Source organism: Staurois parvus, unplaced genomic scaffold, assembly GCF_062004578.1.
Source record: "Staurois parvus isolate SC_StPar_1 unplaced genomic scaffold, SC_StPar_1.0 ptg001122l, whole genome shotgun sequence".
In the NCBI taxonomy this organism is placed as follows: Eukaryota; Metazoa; Chordata; class Amphibia; order Anura; family Ranidae; genus Staurois; species Staurois parvus.
The window spans coordinates 1375295-1401950 of NW_028318918.1; the positions used below are offsets into that span (position 1 = coordinate 1375295).

Below are 26656 nucleotides of genomic sequence, written 5' to 3' on the forward strand. Positions count from 1 at the left end.
ACAGCACACAGGAAAGGCACTCCAGACCTCACAAACTGGACCCTCACAGCATACAGGGACACCTCCTTTTATGAATCTTCACCAGGAGAATGAATTGCCAAACTGGTACTACTCCACCTTAAATGGCTCAAGAACAAGCCACCAAACAAAGGTATTTTGATAGTGTAGTATTTTTAATGAATATTGGCAAAAAGTTCCAGGTATGCAGTATAAAAATTGAAAGCTTACAGAGCAGTGATAGAATTCAGTATTAAAGATGGCCGCTGGCCTACCATGCGGTGGCGTGACGTCAGTGCGGCAAGACTCCTCTCTGACGCGTTTCGTGCAAAAGCACGTTGTCAAAGGGTTCAATAAGCATATTTTAAACTTTGGGTATTATGCTTTGTAAAGTGGATAATTTTAACATTTTCTATGTAATAATTCCATTGTAATTGATAGTGATGCACGCTTTTGTATGTTAGTACCTGAAAAGTCAACTCATTTTCTCTGGTTTCTGATTGGACATTAGCAATAGTGATGGGCAGTTTTGTGGGAGGTGATAAGTCTTTCTCACTTCTCCGACCACATAGCCACACAGCACTGGGCCAGACAGATGACCCGGATTTACATTTGCATAACCCGTCAATAAAGTGCTGCATGTATGGACAGACCAGAAACTTGCCAAATTCACGAAAATATGAAAATTATAAGTTTAGATTTGTATTTTCCATGGGAACAGCCTTGCAGGTGGTATCTACAACTTAAACATTTTGGACTGCCAGCTGCATCCTGAACTTTCAGAGTTGAGGTCACAGTGCTGTTTAATCCAGCACAAACTACAGTAGTTGCTTAGACAACTTTCCACAGGAGGTGCCCATGAATGGAATGGAATTAAAGCTTTACACGTCACATATGGAAAGTACCAAGAAAGTTATATCACATGAATACAGAACCTCTCCAGACCGGGTCATCCCACTATAGGCAGCATTGACCTAAGTACATCAACACAACATGTGCTACATGCCAATGGGATTAAACGGAACCCGCTGATAGGAGGAGACAGCAGGGAGATGAGTCTCTTGCTTTTCCTCGGTTGGTTAGTTACAGGATATGGGCAAGGAGGTGATCTACTGTAGCTGTGCTTCTCAAACTTCAGTAGAGAAAACTTGGGACATCATTGGAAGGAATACCCATAACCCTCTTTACAGAATGTTTCTATGGAAAGTGGTCTGTTAAAAAATAAGTGGGGTTGGCCTAAAAAAAAAAAGCTCACAATCAGGGGCGGACTGACAACTCATGGGGCCCCCGGGAAATAGGGGATCATGGGGCCCCTGTGTCCTTGCCCAAACTCAAAAGAGCCTATGAAAAAGGTACCAGGGGCATCTCATGTGGCCCCCTGCTGACCCCGGGCCCTCGGGCAGTGCCCGAGTTTCCAAATGGTCAGTTCGCCCCTGCTCACAGCTTGTGTGCCTACAGGCTCCAGGAATACAAATCCAGCTCAATGATAAGTCCAAGTCTTAGCCAATGTCAAATGGTGTGCATTGGGGCGCATTGCATGTAGCAGGTTTTCCAAGCAATGGAATGGCCACACTTCCTAGATATATGTGTATCATGTATGGCTGATGAACATTGGGTGAGCAGCTCTTTAAAATCAGGTGATTATAGATCATATCAGAAAAGTCAGATGTCCTTTTTTTGCATCCACTCCATCATGGGAACACTCTGCCTGGGTTTTTTCCAGCCTAAGGTTTAGGAACATTCATAACTAGAGAATGTAAGCATTGGTTGACACATTTTAATGGAGCATTGATAATGGCTTTTCTCCACTGATAATCTGATATGCATGTGATGACTTGTGAGGGTTATTTACCAAAACTGGAGAGTGTAAAACCTGGTGCAGCTCTGCATAGAATCCAATCAGCTTCCAGGTTTTATTGCCAAAGTTTAATTGAACAAACTGAAGTTAGAAGCTGATTGGCTGCCATGCACAGCTGCACCAGATTCTGAGTGCTCCCCTATGATGTTAACTTGACTGAATCTGTCTTTTTTTCCAGATGGTGAAGGCAATCCAAGTGCTGAGAATCCACCTGCTGGAACTGGAAAAGGTGAATGAATTGTGCAAGGATTTCTGCAACCGCTACATCACCTGCCTGAAAACCAAAATGCACAGCGATAATCTCCTCAGGAACGACTTGGGAGGACCCTATTCCCCAAACCAGGCGTCCAACAGCCTTCACACACAGGTCAGACAACACAGAGTCCTCATTCTATGTGTATCAGTGTAGATACTTTTTGTATTAACTTTGGATCAAAGGCCACAGAGACTCATCAGAAACGTTCTACAACATACTTAATAGATAATTGAGCCCAAACATAAGATGCCATGAACCACCCATAGCGGAGAGCAGGTTACTTCACAAGTATGTCGCTACGCCCTTTAGACTAGTGAGAACCCCCAAAAGTCGAGTAAGATGACATTTACCCCAGGGCTGTTTGCTTGGCATGTGGTGATGGTGTAAGGCACTGGGTGCCAGTCACTTTTTTGGTGATTTGACAATGTTGTTTTCACCTTTAGTTCATGGAGAGAGGGTAATGGGCTCCAGATACCCTTGACTCTATACTGACTCCAAACCCCACCCCCTGCTATACAGAACAAAGGAATTAAATCTGTAACTGCTATTCAGTAATTTACAGTAACTTAGACAGAACATGGGTGGCTATATTCAGACTCCCCGAAGAGTTACCAGCCTCCATGAGAGGCTCCAGCTTCACAGAGCTTTCTGAGACACCTCCTGTACCAGTGTTCCTCTCTTGGCCTACTGTATTGGGACCAGGTTCCCACCATACAGACAGGGCCAGCTTCAGGCCTAAACCCTCTTAGACACACAAATGCCCTTCCTTGGCAGCAGGTCTAGCAGCAGAACTGATACCCTACCTCTCCTAGGGCCATTCTCCTATGGGGAAGACACCTTCACAGGATGGACTCAAATATTTATACCCTTCCACACCACGTGCCACAGGGAAAGGTTTCCCTGTATTAACATATGATGGTGGACGTTTCTGGATGAGAACCAGCTGATTCCTGCTGTCTGATGTTGCCTGAGAGCAAGAGGCAGGCATAGACAATAGGTCTGGGTTTAGGGAAGGTCAAGCCAAAACAGATCCTATCAATTAAACTTTTCGCTAAATACAGCCAGGCAGTTCTAAATTTTGAGAAACACTCCTGCTTACGGCAGGGTGCTTGCATGAGACCACTTTGTGTTGATGGAAAGTGCAGCATGCTTTTAGTTCAATTTCAGATGCCTGGGAGATCATCAGAAGTTATTTCTCAACTCTTGAATGTTCCCCAGAGTACTTTCTCACCCCTTGATGAGTGTTCCCCCGTAGTACTTTATCACCTATTAATGAATGTTCCCCATAGTACTTGCTCACCCCTCGATGAATGTTCCCCGTAGTACTTGCTCACCCCTCGATGAATGTTCCCCGTAGTATTTTATCACCTTTTAATGAATGTTCCTCAAAGTATTTTCATTACATTTTCCTTACAACTGAATTTAGGGCTTCAAGAATTGTGTTCTTCTTGCCCACAGCAACCAACAAGCTTTTGAAAAAGTATCACAAATCTGATTGTCAGCCATGGACAACAAGAGTGTTTTCCATTTGGAATATTTTTTTCTGTCTAGTGTTTCTACAGAGGGATGTGGCCAACAGATTCTTTTCCAGCCCAGCTTAGCCCACAAAGGCAGCTGATATAACAAAGAGTCTAGATATATATATAATTGAGCCTGAAGGAATGCCATACACATTGTTGGAAGTCCGATTTATTTTTTTATTTTTTCCGCAAGGACAACAAGAAAAACTATAGGCTGCCAACATGTTTCAGGGGCCAAAGCACCCCCCTTTTTCAGACTGCTTCACCAGGCAAGCATTGGCTGGCCATTGTTTTTCCTGTTTCCTTTGTGCAGCAAATCAAATACCGCTGGGCTCTCAACAACATGTGTTTGGTGCTCCTTCTGGCTCAATTATATTTATTTATTGATTACAGGGTCTTTGCCGTCAATTTACGCAGCGCTTTACACATATATATTACACGGTCACATCAGTCCCTGCCTTCAAGGAGCTTACAATCTAAGGTCCCTAACTCACATTCATACATACATATTATTTATTAGAGGTATTTAGATAGCGCCGTCAATTTATGCAGCGCTTTACATATATATTGAACATTCACATCAGTCCCTGACCCTCAAGGGGCGCACAATCTAAGATCCCTACTTACATTCATACATACACACACTAGGACAGGGGCGGACTGACAACTCATGGGGCCCCCCGGGCAATAGAGGATCATGGGGCCCCTGTGTCCTTGCCCAAACTCAAAAAAAGCCTATGAAAAAGGTACCAGGGGCATCTCATGGGGCCCCCTACTAACCCTGGGCCCCCCGAGTTTCCAAATGGTCAGTCCGCCCCTGTACTAGGACCAATTTAGACAGGAGCCAATTCACCTACCAGCATGTCTTTGGAGTGTAGGAGAAAACCGGAGTACCCGGAGGAAACCCACGCAGGCACAGAGAGAACAGGCAAACTCCAGGCAGGTGGTGTTAAAGAACTGGCGAACCTAGACCATCTGGATCCGATTAAGGTCTTTTTATCTACTATCAAAGGATCCAGATCTAGCGCCATGCTCCTACTGGTATATAAAAATATGGGCACAGGAGTCAGGTATCACATTTTTGACCAAAAAAAATCTTAAATTTTGGATGTATCGACATTTAAAACTGAGGCCTAGCCGTTATCACCCATCTCTCTATGGTGGACCAAAGTACACTTGGCTGGCCAGCCATGCTTTCACACTGTGTCACAACAATACCCCGGCTATCTTCCGCCGATCAGCAGTCACAAATCCAGCAGCCTTTTGTGTTGTGCGTTTTATGGGCTGCAGAGAATATTTAAATATTGCATGCGCTGGCACTGGAGATGATATCAGGAATATTTGATGCGCTCTACATGAAAAGATATATTCATTATGAGCAATTTTCTTTCATTTTCCTTTTCCTCCCAGGATCGCCTCAAAAATACAAATAAATAATGGCACAAAAAAAAAATCTAATTTAGACATCCTGAAATAACAGAACCACTTAATCACTGATTTTAAAAGTAGGGAGAGGGGGTTTTTCTTCCTCTTGTTTGCTAATATCCTCTGGAAAAGAGACTTCTTATGCCGTCTCTGCTTATTGCGCCTTCCCTTATGAGCGAAATTAGCAAGAAACTTGCATAAAGGACGACAATAATTGCTCAACGAGCATCTCGTTTGTAATTTATTAGCTTCTATTATTGCAGGTTGCCATGGCAACAACTTGCATCCCGGGCGACAAGAGAGATGTTAGATATGAAGCGGTGGGGCTGCGCGCTCGGGAAAATGGAGATGCACATTTTTATCAGTAATTCTGCTGAAAATAGGAAGTGAGAAGTTAATGAGATGTAAAGCTGTCCTGTGGCTGTTGTGAATAGATTTTTATTTTTTTTAAAATGTTGATCTAATTAGAATGCATTGGTCAGGAAACGTAATGAGGATTTAAGCTTCTCGCAAAACCACCTCAGATCCTGGCAGGAAATAAATATATTATGATGGTAATGAATAGTCCACGGTTGGAAGTGGACGTCCACCTTTCCTGCAGGAAAATTTCCCATTTCTGTTTTAATTCAGGCTCGCCCGACATAAATTAAATTTTTTACTCTATATAATTACATAGTAATATTTTATGAACAATGTATATATTTTAGGGATAGGACTGTCATCTGCTTCTCACCTTCGTGAGCCTGTTACGTTAGGCCTCATATACTGTATCTTAAAGAAAAACTCTGCAGAGTTTTATGTGTTGGATTCTGTCTTCAGAACCAGGAGCGGATTGACCATTTGGGAACTCGGGCACTGCCCGTGGGCCCGGAGTCAGTAGGGGGCTCCATGAGATGCCCCTGATACCTTTCATAGACTTTTTTGGGTGTGGTTTGAGTGTGGGCTAGGACACGGCCCAATGATCCCCTATTGCCCGGGGGCCCCATGAGTTGTCAGTCCGCCCCTGGTCACACCGAATCCGATTTTGAAAGCTCTGATGTCAGTTTGACTTCAGGTGTGACTTGGAAGACATCTGTGTGACTTCAAGCACAGATGTCAATGTTAGTGGAAGCAACTGGGAACAACAGCCACTCAGCCACCAAGTGGTAGGCCACGTCACATGACAGGGCGGGGTCAGCGCATGCTGAAGCGCACAGTGCGCAGAAGTCACCAACTGTCTGCAGAGTCAATAGCTAAAGACCTCCAAACTTGGTGTGGCCTTCAGATGAGCCCAACAACAGTGCGTAGAGAGCTTCATGGAATGGGTTTCCATGGCCGAGCAGCTGCATCCAAGCCTTCCATCACCAAGTGCAATGCAAAGCATTGGATGCCGTGGTGTAAAGCACGCCGCCACTGGACTGGACCACTGGAACAATAGAGACGTGTTCTCTGGAGTGACCAATCACGCTTCTCTGTCTGGCAATCAGATCTACGTGTCTGGGTTTGTCAGTCCGCCCCTGTTCAGAACACTATTAGTATTGTAATAAGAAACAATGCAAACCTATAGCCTTTGGGTATGACCTCTGGGAAGATATGCAACTCAAAGGTTAATGCAGCTCTGTATTCATTAATGCATAATTAAATGCATTTTTTAAAGGCAAGAAATATAAGTACATGAAGTTGACTTGGTATCTGCTTCTAGCAGTCCCTGTCCAGGAGAGCTCAGAATGGGAGCGGAAGGAGAAGCACAAGGAGCCAGTCAGGAGTGTTGCAATGTTCATGTACTAACAAGGAACATACTGACAGGAGGAAAGTGCAGATTTACAGTTTGATGAGCTCATCGTTTTTCTGCTTTTCCTTTCACTGTTCAGTCACAGGCTAGGGCAGCTATTCTGAGGGTCCTAGGGAACCCTAGGATTCCTCCAGAGCCTGCTAGGGGTTCCTTGAGCTGTTGCTGCTTGACTTCCCATCTGATGGTGCCTGCATTGTTCCAGGGCCAAGATCATTTGGAAGAGCCAGTGGTATGACACCAATAGTCTTTTTATCTATATGTTAGGGTGTCATTCTGACATTGTAAAAGAGTAATTTTTCCCACTGACTACCAGAACAAGAGGCATTCTTCTCATTGACTTCCGATGAATTTGTTTCCCCAAGACCTAAACATTCTTAAAAGTGTTCCTTTAAGGCAGCCTTTCTTAACCAGGATTCCTCCAGAATTTGTTAGGGGTTCCTCCAGAACTTGCAAGGGGTTCCTTGAGCTGTGACTGGCTGACCTTCCATCCGATGGTACCTCCATAGTTCTGGGGCCAACAACACTTGGCAGAAGCAGGTGGGTCACCAATGGTCTTTCTAGCTATCTATAAGGGTGTAATTCGGACCACCACTATAAAAGCGGCATTTTTTCTGCCGACCACCAAAGTAAGGGGCATTTTTCCTACTGGTCTCCAATGAATTGGTTTTATCAGGGGTACACCAAGACTTGAAAATTATTTCAAGGGTTCCTCTAGGGTAGCCTTTTTCAACTAGTTTTCCTCCAGAGGTGGCTAGGGGTTCCTTGAGCAATGCCTGCAGATGAGTAACCACGATCAACAATTATCTTTTTAGCTATCTATAAGGGTGTCATTTGGACAAAGAGCCATTTTTTTTCCACTGACCACCAATGTAAGGGGCATTTTTTTCCACTGAAGACCAATGTAAGGGGCATTTTTTTCCACTGACCACCAATGTAAGGGGCATTTTTCCCACTGATCTCCAATGAATTGTTTTTTTCAGAGGTACACCAAGACTTGAAAATTGTTTCAAGGGTTCCTCTAGGGTAGCCTTATTCAACTAGGGTCCCTCCAGAGGTTGCTAGGGGTTCCTTGAGCAATGCCTCTCAGATGGGTAACCACTATCAGCAATGATCTTTTTAGCTATCTCTATGGGGGAATCTTCCTAATTCCCACAAATGTAGGGAACATTCCTCTTAGGCAGGTCATAGATTATTCAATTTTCTTTTCTTCCACCATGGGTGGAAGGAACAAAAATTGCTGGTTTTCTGGATACCCCCATCAATGCAGTCAGTGTTATTGATCTTCCGGTATGGAGCCTTCCCTGCCACCAGAACACAATTAGTGACAAACACAAATACTCCTGCACTTGGGGATGGACTCAACAGAGGCTACAACTCCATTTCGATTGTCCTGGTTAGTGCACGCCTTGCTGCTCCTAAAGGACCAGGAAAGTCCAAAAACCCTGAATGCAAAGAAGACAAACAGAGGGCGCAGTGGCCTAGTGCATTACCTTAAAACACATTTATTAATAAAAAGTAATATACTCACAAACGACAAATACGTAAAAGACACATCATAAAAGAACAGCACTGTCCAGTCCACATTACATGACTGTCTATAATAGGAACCCTGGGCCTCCAACAGGCTAATGCATTTCGAGGACTTGCCTCTTCCTCAGGGCTCTGCCAGCTATAGTTGGCGACACCAATCACTTAGGAAAAACCCGACAGGCTGGTTGTACACAATTACATCGATGGAACATTGTGTACAACTTGGGTGCCCATACATGGATTGAAATTTAATTCATGTATGGCAGGCTTAAGTGAACTTTTGATATAGTAACTAATAGTAGGTGTTTCCTGAGCCTTTATTTTCAAGGGTTCCTCTATGGTGAAAAGGATGAGAAAGGCTGCTCTATATTAAAACAGTTTAGAAAGGTTGGGCTAGGGATTGGACAAGGCAATACTTAACTGCAGCAGAGAAGAATCAAGACTTTGCCAGACAGGGCTATGCAGTTTGGGTGAACTGTGTAAATATCAGGGCTGGATAGGCAGAAATATAAATCGTTTGGTGGGTATAATGTTGGAAAGGAAAATTACTTAGTGATACTTATGTCTCTGTAACCTGTCTAGGAAATGTAACACTTATAATTGGATGCTGTCTATGGACAGTACCTCCATTCTCCTGTTTTAAAAAATGATTCTTCACATTTTCTCCCTTCTTCATTATCATTTTATTTTTAACCAATGATACCGCAAAGCTCCTAATTCACTCCCTGGTTATCTCTCGCCTCAACTACTGCAACTCCCTCCTCATTGGCTTACCTTTACATAGGCTATCCCCCCTCCAGTCCATCATGAATACTGCTGCCAGGCTCATCCACCTTACCACCCGCTCAGTGTCTGCTACCCGTCTGCCAATCCCTCCACTGGCCTCCATTCAGTGTCCTCCACCCCTCTCTGCCAATCCCTCCACTGGCCTCCATTCAGTGTTCTCCACCCCTCTCTGCAAATCGCTCCACTGGCCTCCATTCAGTGTCCTCCACCCCTCTCTGCCAATCCCTCCACTGGCTTCCAGTTGCCCAACGAATAAAATTAAAAATACTAACAGCCTACAAAGCCATCCACAACTCTGCCCCAGCTACATCACCAACCTGGTCTCAAAATACCAACCAAACCGCTCTCTTCGATCCTCCCAAGACCTTCTGCTCTCTAGTTCCTGTGTCAACTCCTCCCGTGCTCGCCTCCAGGACTTCTCCCGAGCTTCTCCCATCCTATGGAACTCCCTACCCCAATCTGGCTGTCTCCTAATCTATCCATCTTTAGACAATCCCTGAAAACCTTTCTCTTTAAAGAAGCCTATCCTGCTTCTACCTAGTAATCCACCATTTATTTCCTCCATCAGCTCATCCCCCACAGCTATTACCTTTTGTATCCCTCAACTCTTCCTCCTAGATTGTAAGCGCTCCTCTGTTTCCTCTTGTACCAAATTGTATTGTAACTGTAATTTCTACCTTCATTTTGTAAAGCGCTGCGCAAACTGTTGGCGCTATATAAATCCTGTATAATTATAATAATAATAATCACTGTCCACTTATTCCATTATATGACAATCTTTCTTCGCAACCAGATCCCCTTTTATCTTTCTTTTCATGGAAACCAGTTGAGCAAATTTCCTTTCTTCTTTTGTCATTTTAGGACTTGTTACAGAATTCTCCCAACGCGTTGTCTGCTCTGTCCAACAACCCACAAGGAATAGTTGTTCCGTCCACACTACAGCAAAGCAGCCTTTCCATGACAACCGTCAACTCTTCGCAGGTTGTATCAGGTGGGAAAATGTCAAACTGAAATGACTGTACCTAGAGGACTTTGTGTATGGTGGGATGCATTGTGATCTGTGCCCTTTATAATGAGCAATGTACATACGTTGATGTGTTCATATCAGGGGTGGACTGACAACTCATGGGGCCCCCGGGCAATAGGGGATCATGGGGCCCCTGTGTCCTTGCCCAAACTCAAAAAAGCCTATGAAAAAGGTACCAGTGGCATCTCATGGGGCCCCCTACTGACCTCGGGCCCTCGGGCAGTGCCCGAGTTTCCATATGGTCAGTCCGCCCCTGGTTCATGTGAATGTTTATCTGTGGAGCCTGACCCTGATTGTAGTTTATAGGGAGCCTATACTTTGCACTTGCAGACCAAAGTAACAGGTTCACCCTATTGCCCCCATGCTTATACCGGCCTTTCCTCAACCAAAGAGAAAGTGAAATAGCTGGTACTTCCTGGTATGATGTTGGGCTGACTCTTTCCTCTTCTGCCCATGATGCAGCACTGGTTTCTTGCATTACGAGTTGTCAAGCCCCAATGGTGTTATATGGGGTGGAAAGAGAGTCCTTAGCCCTGTATATACTCTACGGCCAAACGTCTGCAGACACCTGAGCATCACACCTATATAAGCTTGTTGGACATCCCATTCTAAAACCATACAATAATACTGGTTACATTGTTCATTTTTATGAATGTTTCAGTCAATGTTCCAAATTATTATAGTACTTGAAAGTAATTTTATCAGAAGGCACACTCATTCCTGGACTTTTTCTTTTTTAAGAATAACAATGCCTGTTAAGCTACCTTGAGATTTCCTGGTAATAATATATTTATTTGTAAATTTATTATGGTAATTCTGAATACTATCTCCTTATCGCTGTGACTGACTCTGTTTTATGGGTTCTTTGAGTGCTTTTGAAAAATAAAATGTACTATGCAAAATTACTAATGTACCTGAAATTCCATTATGATGTGATTGTTCACCATGGTGGTCCCATGTCTCTTTTGTAAAGGTATCCAAGGTACTCTTGTGCGAGAGGAGAAAATGGCCAGCCGCCTATTTAGTTTATGACAAGCTAGGGAGGTGCACAGTGGGACAGACTATTTTCTATAAGTGCAAAATACAAAAGTCCCCAGCACTCAACCGTGTTAGACATCATTTATATTTATATATACACTATATTGCCAAAAGTATTGGGACGCCTGCCTTTCCACGCACAAGAACTTTAATGGCATCCCAGTCTTAGTCCGTAGGGTTCAATATTGAGTTGGCCCCACCCTTTCCACACACATGATCTTTAATGGCCCCCCAGTCTTAGTCCGTAGGGTTCAATATTGAGTTGGCCCCGCCCTTTGCAGCTATAACAGCTTCAACTCTTCTGGGAAGGCCGTCCACAAGGTTTAGGAGGGTGTCTATGGGAAGGTTGGACCATTCTCCCAGAAGCACATTTGTGCGGTCAGGCACTGATGTCGGGGGAGGAGGCCTGGCTTGCAGTCTCCGCTCTAATTCATCCAGAAGGTGTCATGTTGGGTTGAGGTCAGGACTCTGTGCAGGCCAGTCAGGTTCCTCTACCCTAAACTCGCTCATCCACATCTTTATGGGCCTTGCTTTGTGCACTGGTGTGCAGTCTTGTTGGAACAGAAAGGGGCCATCCCCAAAATCTTCCCACAAATTTGGGAGCATGAAATTGTCCAAAAATGTCTTGGTATGCCAACGCCTTCAGAGCTCCCTTCACTGGAACTAGGGAGCCAAGCCCAACCCCTGAAAAACAACCCCACACCATAATCCCCCCTCCACCAAACTTTAGACTTGGTGAAATGCAGTCAGGCAAGTACAATTCTCCTGGCAACCTCCAAACCCAGACATGTCCATCGGATTGCCAGACAGGGAAGCGTGATTGGTCACTCCAGAGAACACATTCCCACTGCTCTACATTCCAGTGACGGCGTGCTTTACGCCATGGCATCTGACGTTTTGCATTGCACTTGGTGATGTAAGGCTTGGATGCAGCTGCTCGGCCATGGAAACACATTCCATGAACCTCTCTACACACTATTGCTGTGCTAATCTGAAGGCCACACCAAGTTTGGAGGTCTTTAGCTATTGACTCTGCAGACAGTTGGCGACTTCTGCGCACTGTGCGCTTCAGCATGCGCTGACCCCGCCCTGTCATTTTACGTGGCCGGGTTGCTGTTGCTTCCACTTTGTTATAATCCCACTAACAGTTGAGCGTGGTATATTTAGTAGCCAGAAAATGTTACGGATGGACTTATTGCACAGGTGGCCACCTATCACGGGACCACGCTTGGAGTCACTGAGCTCCTGAAAGCGACCCATTCTTTCACCAATGTTTGTAGAAATGTTTGATTTTATACACCTGTGGCCCTGGAGGTGATTGGAACACCTGAATCCAATGATTTGAAGGGCTGGCCCAATACTTTTGGCAATATAGTGTGTATGTGTGTGTATGTATATAGATAGATAGATAGATAGATAGATAGATAGATAGATAGATAGATAGATAGATAGATAGATATACACAAGTATATGTAAATCCACACCGAAGCAACTATGCAAAGTGAGGTCCCGCTTTGCTCTGTGTGAGAATCAACACAATGGCTAAGGAGCGAGCTTACCTTGACATTACCCCATACCTCCTTGAGGATAAGTACAGTGTAATACAAAGTCCTGTACCCCCTTTCTTGCCTCTTCATGAAATCTGTAAAGGTAAGCAGTCAAATGTATTTTTTTTCCTTGCTTTTTCTGACATCATCTGTGTAGCAATGCATGTGGTAAACTAAGCCATAGAGACCCATAATTGTCCTAGGACAATGTACTGAGCTGTAGATGGACAGGACCATCATTCCCTAGAGCCAGGCATAGCACATGCAAGATGGAAGCACTCCCTTGGAGTGAAAATACACTTGTGTCTGCATCTGAGGTCTGTCATTTCTGTAATTTCCATGGTAAAATTGCAACACACACATCTACACTCACCAGCCACTCTATTGTGACCTCTGACATCAACAAGGCATTTTCATCCACACAACTGGCACTCACTGGATATTTTCTCTTTTTTCGGACCATTCTCTGTAAACGTTAGAGATGGTTGTGGTGAAAATCCCAGTAGATCAGCAGTTTTTGAAATACTCAGACCAGCCCATCTGGCACCAACAACCATGTCATGTTCAAAGTCACTTAAATCCTGATCCATTCTGATGCTCGGTTTAAACTTCAGCAAGTTGTCTTCACCATGTCTAGATGCCTAAATGCATTGAGTTGCTGCGATGTGAATATAATTAGCAATTTGTGTTACCAAGCAATTGAACAGGTGCACCTAATAAAGTGATATAAGGTGAGTGTATATAACTAACAAAGCCGTCTGTCGTCATTAAAAGTGCAAAGTCCCAGCACTCAATATTGCTAGCCAGCAAAGAGACCAAATTCAAAGGTAATTCTTGTGTGAATATAGCTGGTCATGAATGGCACAGTCTGCAGGTCATTATCAGTGGGCCACTTTGTGGGTCTCCGTGGGTCATAGAGTCTACAGACCCTTGTGAGTCATGCAGGCTATTGGCCTCTGAAAATGTAGCCTTTGGGCCCCTATGGATGATGCAATCCGAAGGCCCTTGTGGGTGAAGCAGTCTGGGGGCTCCTGTGATTGAGGCAGTCTATTGGCCTGTGTAAATGAAGTGGTTTGTGGGTCCCTGTCAGTTAAGCAATCAGTGGGCTCCTGTTGATAGCGTAGTCTGTGAGCTCCTATAGGTGACACAGTCTGTGAGCAAGTATTGATAGTACAGTCTTTGGGCCCTTTTGGATGATGAAGACTGTGGACCCTGTAGGTGACACAATCTATAGACCTGCATTAGCCACATTGGGCAGCACAGTGGCTAAATGGTTAGCACTTCTGCCTGTCAGTACTCAGGTCATCGGTTTGAATCCCAACCACGGCACCACCTGCCTGGAGTTTGCATGTTCTCCCTGTGCCTGTGTGGGTTTCCTCTGGGTACTCTGGTTTCCTCCCACACTCCAAAAACATGCTGGTAGGTGAATTGGTTCCTGTCTAAATTGTCCCTAGTATGTGTATGTATGAATGTGAGTTGGGGACTTAAGATTGTACGCCCCTTGAGGGTAAGGGACTGATGTGAATGTACAATATATATATATATGTAAAGCACTGCGTAAATTGACGGCGCTATATAAGTACCTATAATAAATAAATAAAATAGTTGGCAAACCCCTAAGGTTGGGATGGTCTGTGGGTCCATGTGGATGGCCCAGTCTGTGGACCCCTTTGAGTGATGCAGTCTGTTGGTTTATGTAAATTATGTAGATTCTGGACTCCAGTGGATGGTGCAGCCTGTGGGCCCCTGTGAGTGAAGCAATCTATGGGCTCCTATGAGTGACATAGCTTGTAGGGCACTATGGATGGTGCAGTTTTTGGCCCTTTTGGATGATGCAATCTGTGGACCCTGTAGGTGATGCATTCCTGGGACTTGGATTAGCCACGTAGTCAGTGGACACCTTAGGATAAGACAGTCTATGGTCCCATGTTGATGGCACAGTCTGTGGCTCCCTTTTGAGTGTTGCAATCTGTTGGTCGATATAAATGATGTAGATTCTGGACCCCAGTGGATGGTGCAGTCTTCAGTCCCCATGAGTAACATAACCTGTTCTGCTATGGTTGATGCTTTCTCCGTCTCTTGAGCGCTGCTCTTCGTTGTGAGTGATGGTGTCAGCTTCATATAATGTTTTCTCTTCTTATTGTACCGCACTCCCAGAGGAGAGGATGCCGCATGTCAATAAAGCTACAAATCTCTGCTGATGCCCATGTATTATTCATGAACGAGAGGTCTGCACTCCTCGGGGGATAGTTTAACCCCTCAGAGCCTGCGCTCTGTTTACATAATAGCAGCTTATGAAGCCATAACCTCCCCTCATTCTCCTCGATTGTTTGTGCAGTTCGGCCACCCGGCGTTTTTTTTTCCTTGGCTAATTTCACTATGTTCTGGAGGAAATGACTACTAGATTATGTCTTGTGTTAAGTCATTGCAGCTTGGTACGACAGATAACACAACACCTCCCTGGGGTAGAGCAATACAGTGTGTCTAGTTATGTCCTGTATAATTCACCCAACTCCGTAATAACTCTCTGCACCCCGTCAGTGTGTATTGCTGGGAATCACACAGCCCAGCGTCCTGCTGGGGAAAGTGAATATAATCACCTCATACTCAACGGTATTGGCTGCACATGATCAGTTATCTGCTTCATTTCTCTAACATAACTCAGCTTGGGGTTATTATGGAAAGTACCAGTTGTATTTAGCTAGTGACAGCGTTCGAAAATTGCAGTACATTTCAATGTTAATATGTTTTCAGTGCACCCAAAACCTTCATATTAAAGAGTTATTGTAGATCAGTTATTGTAGATCAGTTATCAAAGGTTGAGGAACTACAACCACCAATATGCAACCTTTGTATTAAAGAATTATCGTTCACCAGTCTTTAAAAGGTTGAGGAACTACAACCACCAACATGCAACCTTTGTATTAAAGAATTATCGTTCACCAGTCTTTAAAAGGTTGAGGAACTACAACCACCAACATGCAACCTATGCATTAAAGAGTTATTGTAGATCAGTTCTTGTTGATCAGTCATCCAAAGTTTGAGGAACTACAACCACCACCATGCAACCTTTGTATTAAAGCGTTATTGTAGATCAATTATTATTGACCAGTCATCGAAGGTTGAGGAACTGCAACCGCCAACATGCAACCTTTGTATTAAAGCGTTATTGTAGATCAATTATTATTGACCAGTCATCAAGGTTGTGGAACTGCAACCGCCAACATGCAACCTTTGTATTAAAGCGTTATTGTAGATCAATTATTGTTGATCAGTCATCAGTGGTTGAGGAACTACAACTACCAACATGAATTTTTTATATTAAAGAGTTATTGTAGATCAGTTCTTGTTGAGCAGTCCTCAATGGTTGAAGAACTACAACCACCAACATGCAACCTTTGTATTAAAGAATTATCGTTCACCAGTCTTTAAAAGGTTGAGGAACTACAACCACCAACATGCAACCTTTGCATTAAAGAGTTATTGTAGATCAGTTCTTGTTGATCAGTCATCCAAAGTTTGAGGAACTACAACCACCACCATGCAACCTTTGTATTAAAGCGTTATTGTAGATCAATTAGTATTGACCAGTCATCGAAGGTTGAGGAACTGCAACCACCACCATGCAACCTTTCCGTTAAAGAGTTATTGTAGATCAGTTCTTGTTGATCAGTCATCCAAAGTTTGAGGAACGTTAACCACCACCATGCATCCTTTGTATTAAAGCGTTATTGTAGATCAATTAGTATTGACCAGTCATCGAAGGTTGAGGAACTGCAACCACCACCATGCAACCTTTGTATTAAAGCGTTATTGTAGATCAATTATTATTGACCAGTGATCGAAGGTTGAGGAACTGCAACCGCCAACATGCAACCTTTGTATTAAAGCGTTATTGTAGATCAATTATTATTGACCAGTCATCGAAGGTTGAGGAACTGCAACCGCCAACATGCAACCTTTGTATTAAAGGGTTATTGTAGATCAATTATTACTGACCAGTCATCAGTGGTTGAGGAACTACAACTACCAACATGAATTCTTTATATTAAAGAGTTATTGTAGACCAGTTCTTGTTAAGCAGTCATCAATGGTTGAGGAACTACAACCACCACCATGCAACCTTTGTATTAAATGGTTATTGTAGATAAATTATTGATGATCAGCCATCAAAGGTTGAGCGACTACAACTGCCAGCTTGCAACCTTTGTATTAAAGAGTTATTGTAGATCAATTATTGTAGATCAGTCATCAGTGGTTGAGTTACTACAGCCACCAACATTAAACCTTTGTATTAAGGGGTTATTGTACAGTAGATCAGTTAGTAGTTGAGGAACTAGAACAACCAACATGTATCCTTTGTATTAAAGAGTTATTGTAGATCAGTTATTGTTGACCAGTCATCAATGGTTGAGGAACTACAACCACCAACATATATCCTTTGTATTAAAGAGTTATTGTAGATCAGTTTTTTGTTGACCAGTCATCAATGGTTGAGGAACTACAACCACCAACATGTATCCTTTGTATTAAAGAGTTATTGTAGATCAATTATAGTAGATCAGTCATCAGTGGTTGAGGTATTACAGCCACCAACATGCACCTCTCTGTTAAAAAGTTATCATAGATCAGTTATTGTTCATCAGTCATTGTAGGTTGAGGAAATGCAACCACCGACATGAATCCTTTGTATTAAAGTGTTATTGTAGATCAATTATTGCTGAGAGATTGAAGATCTACAACCACCAACCCGGTCCCACTGTCAGATTACAGTGTCCCGGTGGGGAGGGTGGGGGAAGGAAAAAAACTACCCATCTCTGGTCATCCTAATATTTAATGAATCCTCCAAGGCTGCTAAGACTTAGGCAGACCATAGGTTATGCAATTTTCTTTATCACTTGATCCCCCCATCAACACAGTCAGTGGAATCCCTTCCACAGTATTCTGCTGGTGGGGAGCCCTTTTGCAGGCTATAGCCAGCAGCACTAATTGTTTGGAAAAAAATGACAGCCTGGTTGTACACAATTTGATCTGTAGGTCCACTTGTCTACAACCAGGGTGTCCATAAATGTATAGAAATTGGACCTGTCCCTGTTGAACTGGATGAATTAAAATCATTTATGGCCAGCTTTAGTGTTGCCCATAAAAGGAGATGAGCATACAGTGTTTATCTCAAATCAAAAGATATTCTTAGAGGCAATTTTGTACAGAAATAAAAACAGAAATCATAACTCTTCTCTGTTCTAGCAAAATCATTGACTAGAGTTAGGCATTAAAGTCACATCTAGTTAAAACGGTATGTTGGCATGTTTTTCATTTGCATGAGCTGCCCAACTGGAAACCTCCCAAGATCGTGTGGGCTGATGAAGTTTGTGTGATCAACCTCACAGACAATTATAGCAACACACAATAGTTCAGTGACGACACTACCAGTCATTGGGAAGAAGGTTGGAGTTATTGTTTATGGGAGTCCATTGTCTTTCATAGGAGATGTGTGCTCAAACAGCTTGTGTAGTTGAAAATCCCAGCAAGGTCCTCAGATCTTCTTGGAGTTTTGGGTTCAGGTCCAGCTGAGTCTGACCCGAACTATAGCTCGTCTTTGCTCCTGGTCTATCTACTTGTTCTGGGTCAGGAACTCAGAAAGCCTTTGATAGCGAGGCAACTGGCTATTTTCAGGAGATGACTCCAGTGGCGTACTTGCTTCTTCTCCTTAAATCCATTTGTCGGTGGGGTGAGTATCTTTCAATAGCTCTTCAGATTCGGGTATTTATAGATGAGATTGTGTTCTTTGCACAAGTATTACTGAGCCGTAGAGAAGTATTCCGTCTGCATTTCCTGTAGTAATGCTGATTTTATAGGTTGTTTTAGCGTTAGCTCACTTGATATCTCTTCTTTTGTCTTTTGCAGGTGGTGCACTTTACCAGCCCGTTACCATGGTAACATCACAGGGACAGGTAGTAACTCAAGCAATCCCCCAGGGGGCCATCCAGATCCAGAATGCACAGGTGAGCTGAGATGAATAGATATATGTCTCATCGAGGAATTTATTAAAAAGAGTGTGCCCTGACTGTGCAATCCCGACTTCATACCAGACGTTGTTTTGCTGACTTTCATAACGACATAAAACGACCATGAAACAGCTGTGCGAACGCTGAATGAACGGCTTTTGTGTTTTAGTTTGTATCTGTGATATAATAAGAAAAAATGCTAAGCTAATGCAACTCAAGAGCGTTTCAATAGGTGTACTTTAAAGTCAAGAATAATAATGTCCCATAATCCTTATAATGTTCAGCCCCCTGCATTGGGCTTGAGGTCTCATTGGGAGCCTGGCTTGCAACACAAGAGCGTTTCAATAGGTGTACTTTAAGGTCAAGAATAATATTCACAGATATTCAGAAATCTCACCAGAGAGCCATCCCAAGCTATATAAGTAGACCAGACATGCAGTGACTGCCATAGGCTAGAAATATATAAACCCGATGTGTCCCAGGGTCAGCGAATCAAGGCACCGCATCCCAATTTATCCTAAATAACGCACACACCTAAACCCCAAGGATTTTTAGGACGTCACCAAGCTCTGTGTTCGAGCCTAAGCATTAACTTAACAAAATAATATTTTAAAATTGCATTTAAAAACCATAATTCATATAATGTTCGGCCCCTTACATTGGGCTTGAAGTCTCATTGGGTGCCTGGCTTGCAATTTTGGTGATTCTGTCTTTGTTCTTTTTTCCATCCCCCTACCCTTCCTTTTTGGAGTAGGACAAACTTCATTTGGAACAAAAAAATATTTTGATTAAAATTTGCATTTAAAAAACATAATCCTTATCATCTTCGACCCCTTATGTTGGGCTTGAGGTCCTACCGGGTGGCTGGCTGGCAGCTTTAGTGTCTTTGTTCTCTTTTCCATTACCTCTCCCCCCCCCCCCCTTTTTGGAGTAGGACACACTTTAACTGGAGGACTTTTCAAATGTCCACAGAAAAATGGTTGTGGCAGATATCCCTGACTCCTTTAGGATGGAAATCATCTCCCAGTTTATTCTAGACAAAGCCTACAACTATAACCTCAAGAAGTTTTAAGATGTCCCATAATCCTTATAATGCTTGGCCCCCTACATCCGGCTTGAGGTCTCATTGGGTGCCTGGCTTGCAACTTCAGTTATTCTGTCTTCTTTGTTCTCTTTTCCATCCCCCCCCCCCTTTTTTTGGAGTAGGACAAACTTCATTTGGAGAACTTTTCAGGAAAATGCTTGCAACAGATATCCCTGACTCCCCTGTGGAGGCAATCGTCTCCCAGTTTATTCTAGACAAAGCCTACAATTCTGACCCCAAGGATTTTTAAGCTGTCACCACGTTCTGTATCAACACCTAGGCATTAACTGAACAAAAAATATTTTGATTGAAATTTGCGTTTAAAAACCATAATCCATATCATCTTTGACCCCTTATATTGGGCTTGAGGTCCTATTGGGTGACTGGCTGGCAGTTTTGGTGGCTTTGTTCTCTTTTCCATTACCTCCCCCCCCTTTTTGGAGTAGGACACACTTCAACTGGAGGACTTTTCAAATATCCACAGAAAAATGGTTGCGGCAGATATCCCTGACTCCTATAGGTAGGCAACCGTCTCCCAGTTTATCCTACACAAAGCCTACAACTATAACCTCAAGGATTTTTCAGCCAAGTTCTGTATCAAAGCCTAGGCATTCATTGAACAAAATATTATGATTTAAAATTGTATTTAAAAACTATAACCATATCATCTTTCGGCCCCTTACATTGGACTTGAGGTCCCATTGGGCGCCTGGTTATCAATTTCGGCAGTTCTGTCTTCTTTTTATTCGTTTTCGTCCCCCACTACCACCACTACCACCTGTCTTTTTAGAGTGGAACACACTTCAGTTGGAGAACTTTTCAAATGTCCACTTAAAATTGGTTACTGCAGATATCCCTGACTCCTATAGGGAGGATAGTATGATGGAATTACACAACTTATTCCTTGGAACCTTAGATCGCTTGCCTATTCCCATGACTGAAAATCAGGTGTCACCATGACACTTATTATTCTTTCATTGTCTTATTATTGTTGTGTGAATGTCTTTTTTTTTTTTTTTTTTTACCCAGTTTTGACTTGCCTGTATATCTTTTGAGTGGCCTGTGGCCTATTTTTCGTTCTAACAAAACTTAAATAAAGAATTTATATTACAAAAAAGATATAATCTATAAAATATATATACATATTTTCTCAAAATTTCATATGGAGATGTAGATATCATTCATATACTGTATGTACACAGCTCCCATACATATGCTCTTAACCATCCACTCATTGGTATGTCACAGCGTTTTCTTGAAAAATTCACAAATAGGTTAACAGTGAGATGGTAGCAATGTGTTCCAGATAAATTCCAGGTATAGCAATCTTTACATAGTTACATTGATCCAGCTTGTATCAGTGTATGTGCCATTCCTGAGGGATCCCCATGGAAGCAGGAAATAGCTCCAGTTATCTCCACTAGCTTCCAGGTCCTATGGTATGGCTCATACATACTTACATTGGTCCAAGCTGGAACATTGTAACTATATCAAAATGGTTTAGAATGACGAAGTAGATAGAGAGCAGGAGGCCCTTGGAGGGGCAGAGAAGATGGTTTGGGTAATATGTTGAGATGAGGTTGGTAATATAGCTGGGGGCACAGTTTTAGATGGCTCTGCATGTTGTAGTTAGTATTTTTATGTTTTAGTGTTGGGCGAGTGAAAGCCAGCAGTGGGTTACTCTTCTCATTGATTTGGATATAGTTGCCATACATGAGTGAATGTAATGTTTTGTTAGGTAGGTACTCCCTATCAGATATTTTTAATGCCAATAGCATTATTTCTGGTGTTTGGAAAGCAGCTGGTAAAGCTGGCCATAGATGGTTCAACTCTCGGCTGGTTTAGCTGGAACTGGGCGAGATTTGAACCATCTATGGACAGGCTGATTGTACCCAAGTTGATCCATCGATCGACATGTGTACAACCAGCATGCTTGATTTCTACCTGCAATTATTGCCAGTGGTTAAAGCCGCTAGTTATAATCACAGCATCTCTAGTTATAATCTCAGCATGGACATCTCCCCACTCCCCTCTGCCGAGAGAACGCAATACCTCCATGGGAGGGATTCCCCGATCAACACTGACTATGCAGATGGGGGAATCAAGTGATTTTCTTTCCTGAAACCCGTGGTTGCACCATCGGAATTTGAAAGTCCTGACCTCTATTCTACTGAACTGAATTAGAACACCAATTGTGAACCAGATCTTCTCATCTAACATGAGTAACTGACCTTGGAAATACTATTCAGTCTAAATAGTCTCAAATTCCCACAAAATCACTCCAAAATCCTTTAGAAAACCCACCCCGAAGAGTGAAGGCTGCTATAGCCAAAAAGTGGGCCAACTTCAGGGGCGGACTGACAACTCATTGGGCCCCCGGGCAATAGGGGATCATGGGGCCCCTGTGTCCTTGCCCAAACTCAAAAAAACCTATGAAAAAGGTATCAGGGGCATCTCATGGGGACCCCTACTGACCCCGGGCCCTCGAGCAGTGCCCGAGTTTCCAAATGGTCAGTCTGCCCCTGGCCAACTCTATAATAATGACCATCATTTTAGAATGGGTTGTCCAACAAGCTCATATAGGTGTGATGGTCAGATGTCCACAATATTTCAGACTGTGTATGTTTAACCACTTCTCTGAGGAAGATTACCCCTGTTATAGCCAGGCCATTTTTTGCTATACAGCACTGCACTACTTTAACTGACAATTGCTCGGTCATGCAATACTGTACACAAATGAAATCTTTTTTTTTGCACAAATATAGTTTTCTTTTGGTGGTATTTTGTCACCATTGGGTTTTTTTCATAAAAAAATTAAAAAAAAATAAAATATCTTCATAAATTTAGGCCAAAATGTATTCTGCTACATGATTTTGGTAAAAAAAAAAAATCCCAGTGAGTTTATATTAATTGGTTTGCGTGAAAATGATACGGTATATATACTGGGATTTTTTTTTTTATACTAGTAATGGCGGTGATCAGCAACGTATAGCAGGACTGTGATAGTATAGTGGGCAATCTGACACTAACTGACAAACTGCCACTAATACAGTGATCAGTGCTGATCATTTACACTGACACTGTGCTAATGACACTGGTCAAGAAGGGGTTAACATCTGTGGCAATCAAAGGGTTAACTGTGTGCATAACTATGTATAATGTGTTGACTGTGTGCTGTTTTACTAGGGGAAGTGACAGTTTTTATCTCCCTGCAAAGGGACATCCCCGCTGTCAGCAGAAAGATCTGTGTTGTTTACCAACACAGATCTCCCTCCTGTTGCTAGCTCTGACGATCGTTGGGTCCTAGCCAGGGGCGGACTGACCATTCTTGCACTTGGGCACTGCCCGAGGGCCCGGGGTCAGTAGTGGGCCCCATGAGATGCCCCTGGTACCTTTCATTGTCTGTTACATAGGCTTTTTTGGGTGCGGGCGAGGACACAGGGGCCCCATGATCCCCTATTGCCCGGGGGCCCCATGGGTTGTCAGTTCGCCCCTGGTCCTAGCTGTGAATCACCATGATCGCCATGTCAGGGAGGCAATGACAGCGTGGGCAGGAGGGCGCGCGCGCCCCTTAATCCCGCAGTAAAGCTACGGTACGCGTTCGGAGGGTGGCAAGCTATTCAAGGAATCTGTTGCTTTGCCTGAAAAATGCAGGCTGACTTTAAGACATCCCAACTGTAAGAGGAAATAATAAGGAAGCAGCAGTGACCCACTTTCTAAATGCTTGAAAACCAGTTGTTAACCGCACAGTTCTGAGCAGCTGATGGCCATGGAATTCTACAGATTTCATTCCAGTAACAGCCTAAAAATAATCTTTATCAACTTCCTGTGTTTGTATCTTACTACTCAAATCTATGCTGCCAGCATGCTCACCACTTACCAACATTGGTCATGAGTGCCTAGGCCTTACCGCAGAGACTTGTGAGTCGGAGGTCAACTCTATTGGTAAAAAAGCCTAGTCTTATTCCTTAACCACCAAAAGCTGTCCGTTCCTTAAAGCCGAAACTAAACCCTTCCATCATTTACAGCCATTGAAGGTGCCATCTTAGCCTCTGTTTGATCTACAGTTGCTGTGGTACTATACGCGTATGACACCAGCCATTTGAGGGCTTGAGTTTGGTTGAGAGCTGGCCCAAGTAAACTGGCAACTGGTTTTCACCAGAGACATGCCTTCAATGGAACTGTTTTAGAATACAGTTAAATTGGTGGTTTTAGCTCCAGTCTAAATTAAGTTGGCCACCAGTATTAGACCTTTTCTGTAAGTTGAGTGTTTATGGTTGGATCTGGAATTTTTACAACATTTTTCAAGGCTCTCTGGCTGAACCTCTTGAAGGGAAAGTTGTGAAGATTTCCCCCCCAGACAGCCGATAGAGCCTACCTCCTACAAACATGTAGGCTTAGGCTTACGTTTTTTCATCAGAATGATTGTTCAATGGTGGTTGCGTCATGTGTGGCCAGCCACCATTGCATGTCTGTAGGTAGCTTTACCACCCCCATCTCTTAGAATAACTATATACCTGAGATATAAACCGGTATATGCTTCATTCCTCTGCTATCAGCATGAGTCACTTCTAACAAATGTTCCTGAGACCAAGAGAAAAATGGTGACAGGGGAGGGACCTTCAGCAGATTGACAGCCTCAGTTCTGTTCCTGTGAGCTGTGTGGAGGGGGGGGGGGTCTCTTCTCTCCAATCAGCTCCCAGAGATTTCTTCACTAAGCTCTGCAGGGTGTAATTTCAACTCTCCGCCCCCTTTTTTTAACTCTCAGACAAGCTTTATAAATTCAGCACTTTGAACGGATGTAGAGAAGAGAAGACTGCAGATATACAGGTACAGCGTATGTTGGAGGATTTGTTTCATCTCTGTGTATCACCTGAGGGCAGGCACTTCACTGGGTATATGGAAGGGTTTGCAAGGAAATCTTCAAACAAGTTCATTGGCAGCACTGAAACATGTAGGCCACCCTCAATAGGTACCTGCAAGTCTCTTCCGGGTACCTATTGAGGGTGGCCTACATGTTTCAGTGCTGCCAATGAACTTGTTTGAAGATTTCCTTGCATTTGTTCTATTGCAATAAGAATTGAAATCCTAGCACTCCAAAATATGGTTTTATGGATATGAAATACTATCTGGCAGATCCAAACCTTTAGATTCTATTATTTTAACCCAAAAAAACCAGAAGGACGCACAGGCCCAGTGCACTAACGTCAACGCTTCTTGAGAAACCAAATGGAATGTAGTGAATGATGACCATCAGGTTTCTATTACTGTACAGATAAAATATGTATCTGGGACGGCACAGGACAGCTGACATATCTGTTATGGCCCTAATGGACCTCACTTATCAAGTTTTTAAAACAAAAAGTGTCTCTAACTGTCCAGAACATTAAAATGATAGACCAAAACCTTGGCACCATAGTGCTAAGAGCAGGGGCGGACTGACCATTTGGAAACTCGGGCACTGCCCGGGGGCCCGGGGTCAGTAGGGGGCCCCATGAGATGCCCCTGGTACCTTTTTCATAGGCTTTTTTGAGTTTGGGCAAGGACACAGGGGCCCCATAATCCCCTATTGCCCAGGGGCCCCATAAGTTATCAGTCCGCCCCTGGCTAAGAGATTCTTGAGAAACCAAACGGACTGTAGTGAATGAGGACCATCGGCAGGAATGTTCCACCAATGTTGCCCTCTTGAGATCGGGGAATCTTGGAACAATACAAACAAAACAGAAGGGTGCACAGGCCTAGTGCATTACTTAATTAGAAATCAAAAACGGGTGAGTGCAAACTCACATGAGCCAAAGATAAAAAAACAACTTTGTACAAAAGCCCAAAAAGCAGAAAGGTATTCCCGAAGATGGAACTCACATGGCCCTAACATGAGTCAACTTATCCGCCGACGTGTTTCAAGGGACATGCCCTATTCTTCAGTCTGGAGAAGGGGGCATGTGCCTCGAAATGTGTCAGCGGATAGTTTGACTCATGTTAGGACCATGTGAGTTCCGGAAATACCATTCTGTTTCCTGTGTTTTGGTACAATGCCGGTTTTTCCTTTTGGCTCTTTTGAGTTTGCACTTTTTTAATTTCTAATGAAGTAATGCACTAGGCCTGTGCGCCCTTATGTTATGTTTGTGGTGTTCCAAGATTCCCCGATCTCAAGAGGACAACATTGATGGAACATTCCTGTCTCGGTAGAGAGCCGATGGACCTCATTCACTACAGTCTGTTTGGTTTCTCAAGAATCCCTTAGCACCAGGGGCGGACTGACAACTCATGGGGCCCCCGGGCAATATTAGATCATGGGGCCCCTGTGTCCTCGCCTACACTCAAACCACACCCAAAAAAACCTATGAAAGGTACCAGGGGCATCTCATGCGGCACCCTACTGACCCCGGGCCCTCAGGCAATGCCCGAGTTCCCAAATGGTCAGTCCACCCCTGCTTAGCACTGTGGTGTCAAGGTTTTGTTCATTTTAATGTTCTGGACAGTTACAGACACTTTTTCCAAAAACAAATGCAAAATGCATTGCACTCCACTAATACATATGAAATATGCTCAACAAACTTATTCATAAACAATATAAAATTAAAAAAACCTTTTTCAAAAGATTTTTTTCAAAAAATTATATATATACAGTATAACATATGTGAGTCCAATATTAGTGTGCAGTCCTTCAAAAACGGAGTGCTTATTTTAAGACACAATCCGTGCTCTTTTTACGTGTCTTCCTCTAGTGAAACATAAAAAAAGTCCACAAGAAACTTTAACTTATGTGCTCCTACACCAGTGTGTGCTCACCTGATTTATATGACCGA

The 26656-nt window shown here is 43.3% G+C and overlaps 1 protein-coding gene across 5 annotated transcripts in view; it reads left to right on the forward strand.

Moving 5' to 3' along the window:
- The window catches only part of PKNOX2 (PBX/knotted 1 homeobox 2), a 683220-nt gene that overhangs the window by 599901 nt on the left and 56663 nt on the right, over window positions 1-26656 (forward strand). For all 5 annotated transcript variants that reach the window (XM_089658998.1, XM_089658994.1, XM_089658997.1 and 2 more), the window contains 3 exons: window positions 2034-2222; window positions 10005-10134; window positions 18663-18760. In XM_089658998.1, coding sequence (XP_089515124.1) covers window positions 2034-2222; window positions 10005-10134; window positions 18663-18760 — 417 coding nt within the window. The remainder of the gene's footprint in view (window positions 1-2033; window positions 2223-10004; window positions 10135-18662; window positions 18761-26656) is intronic.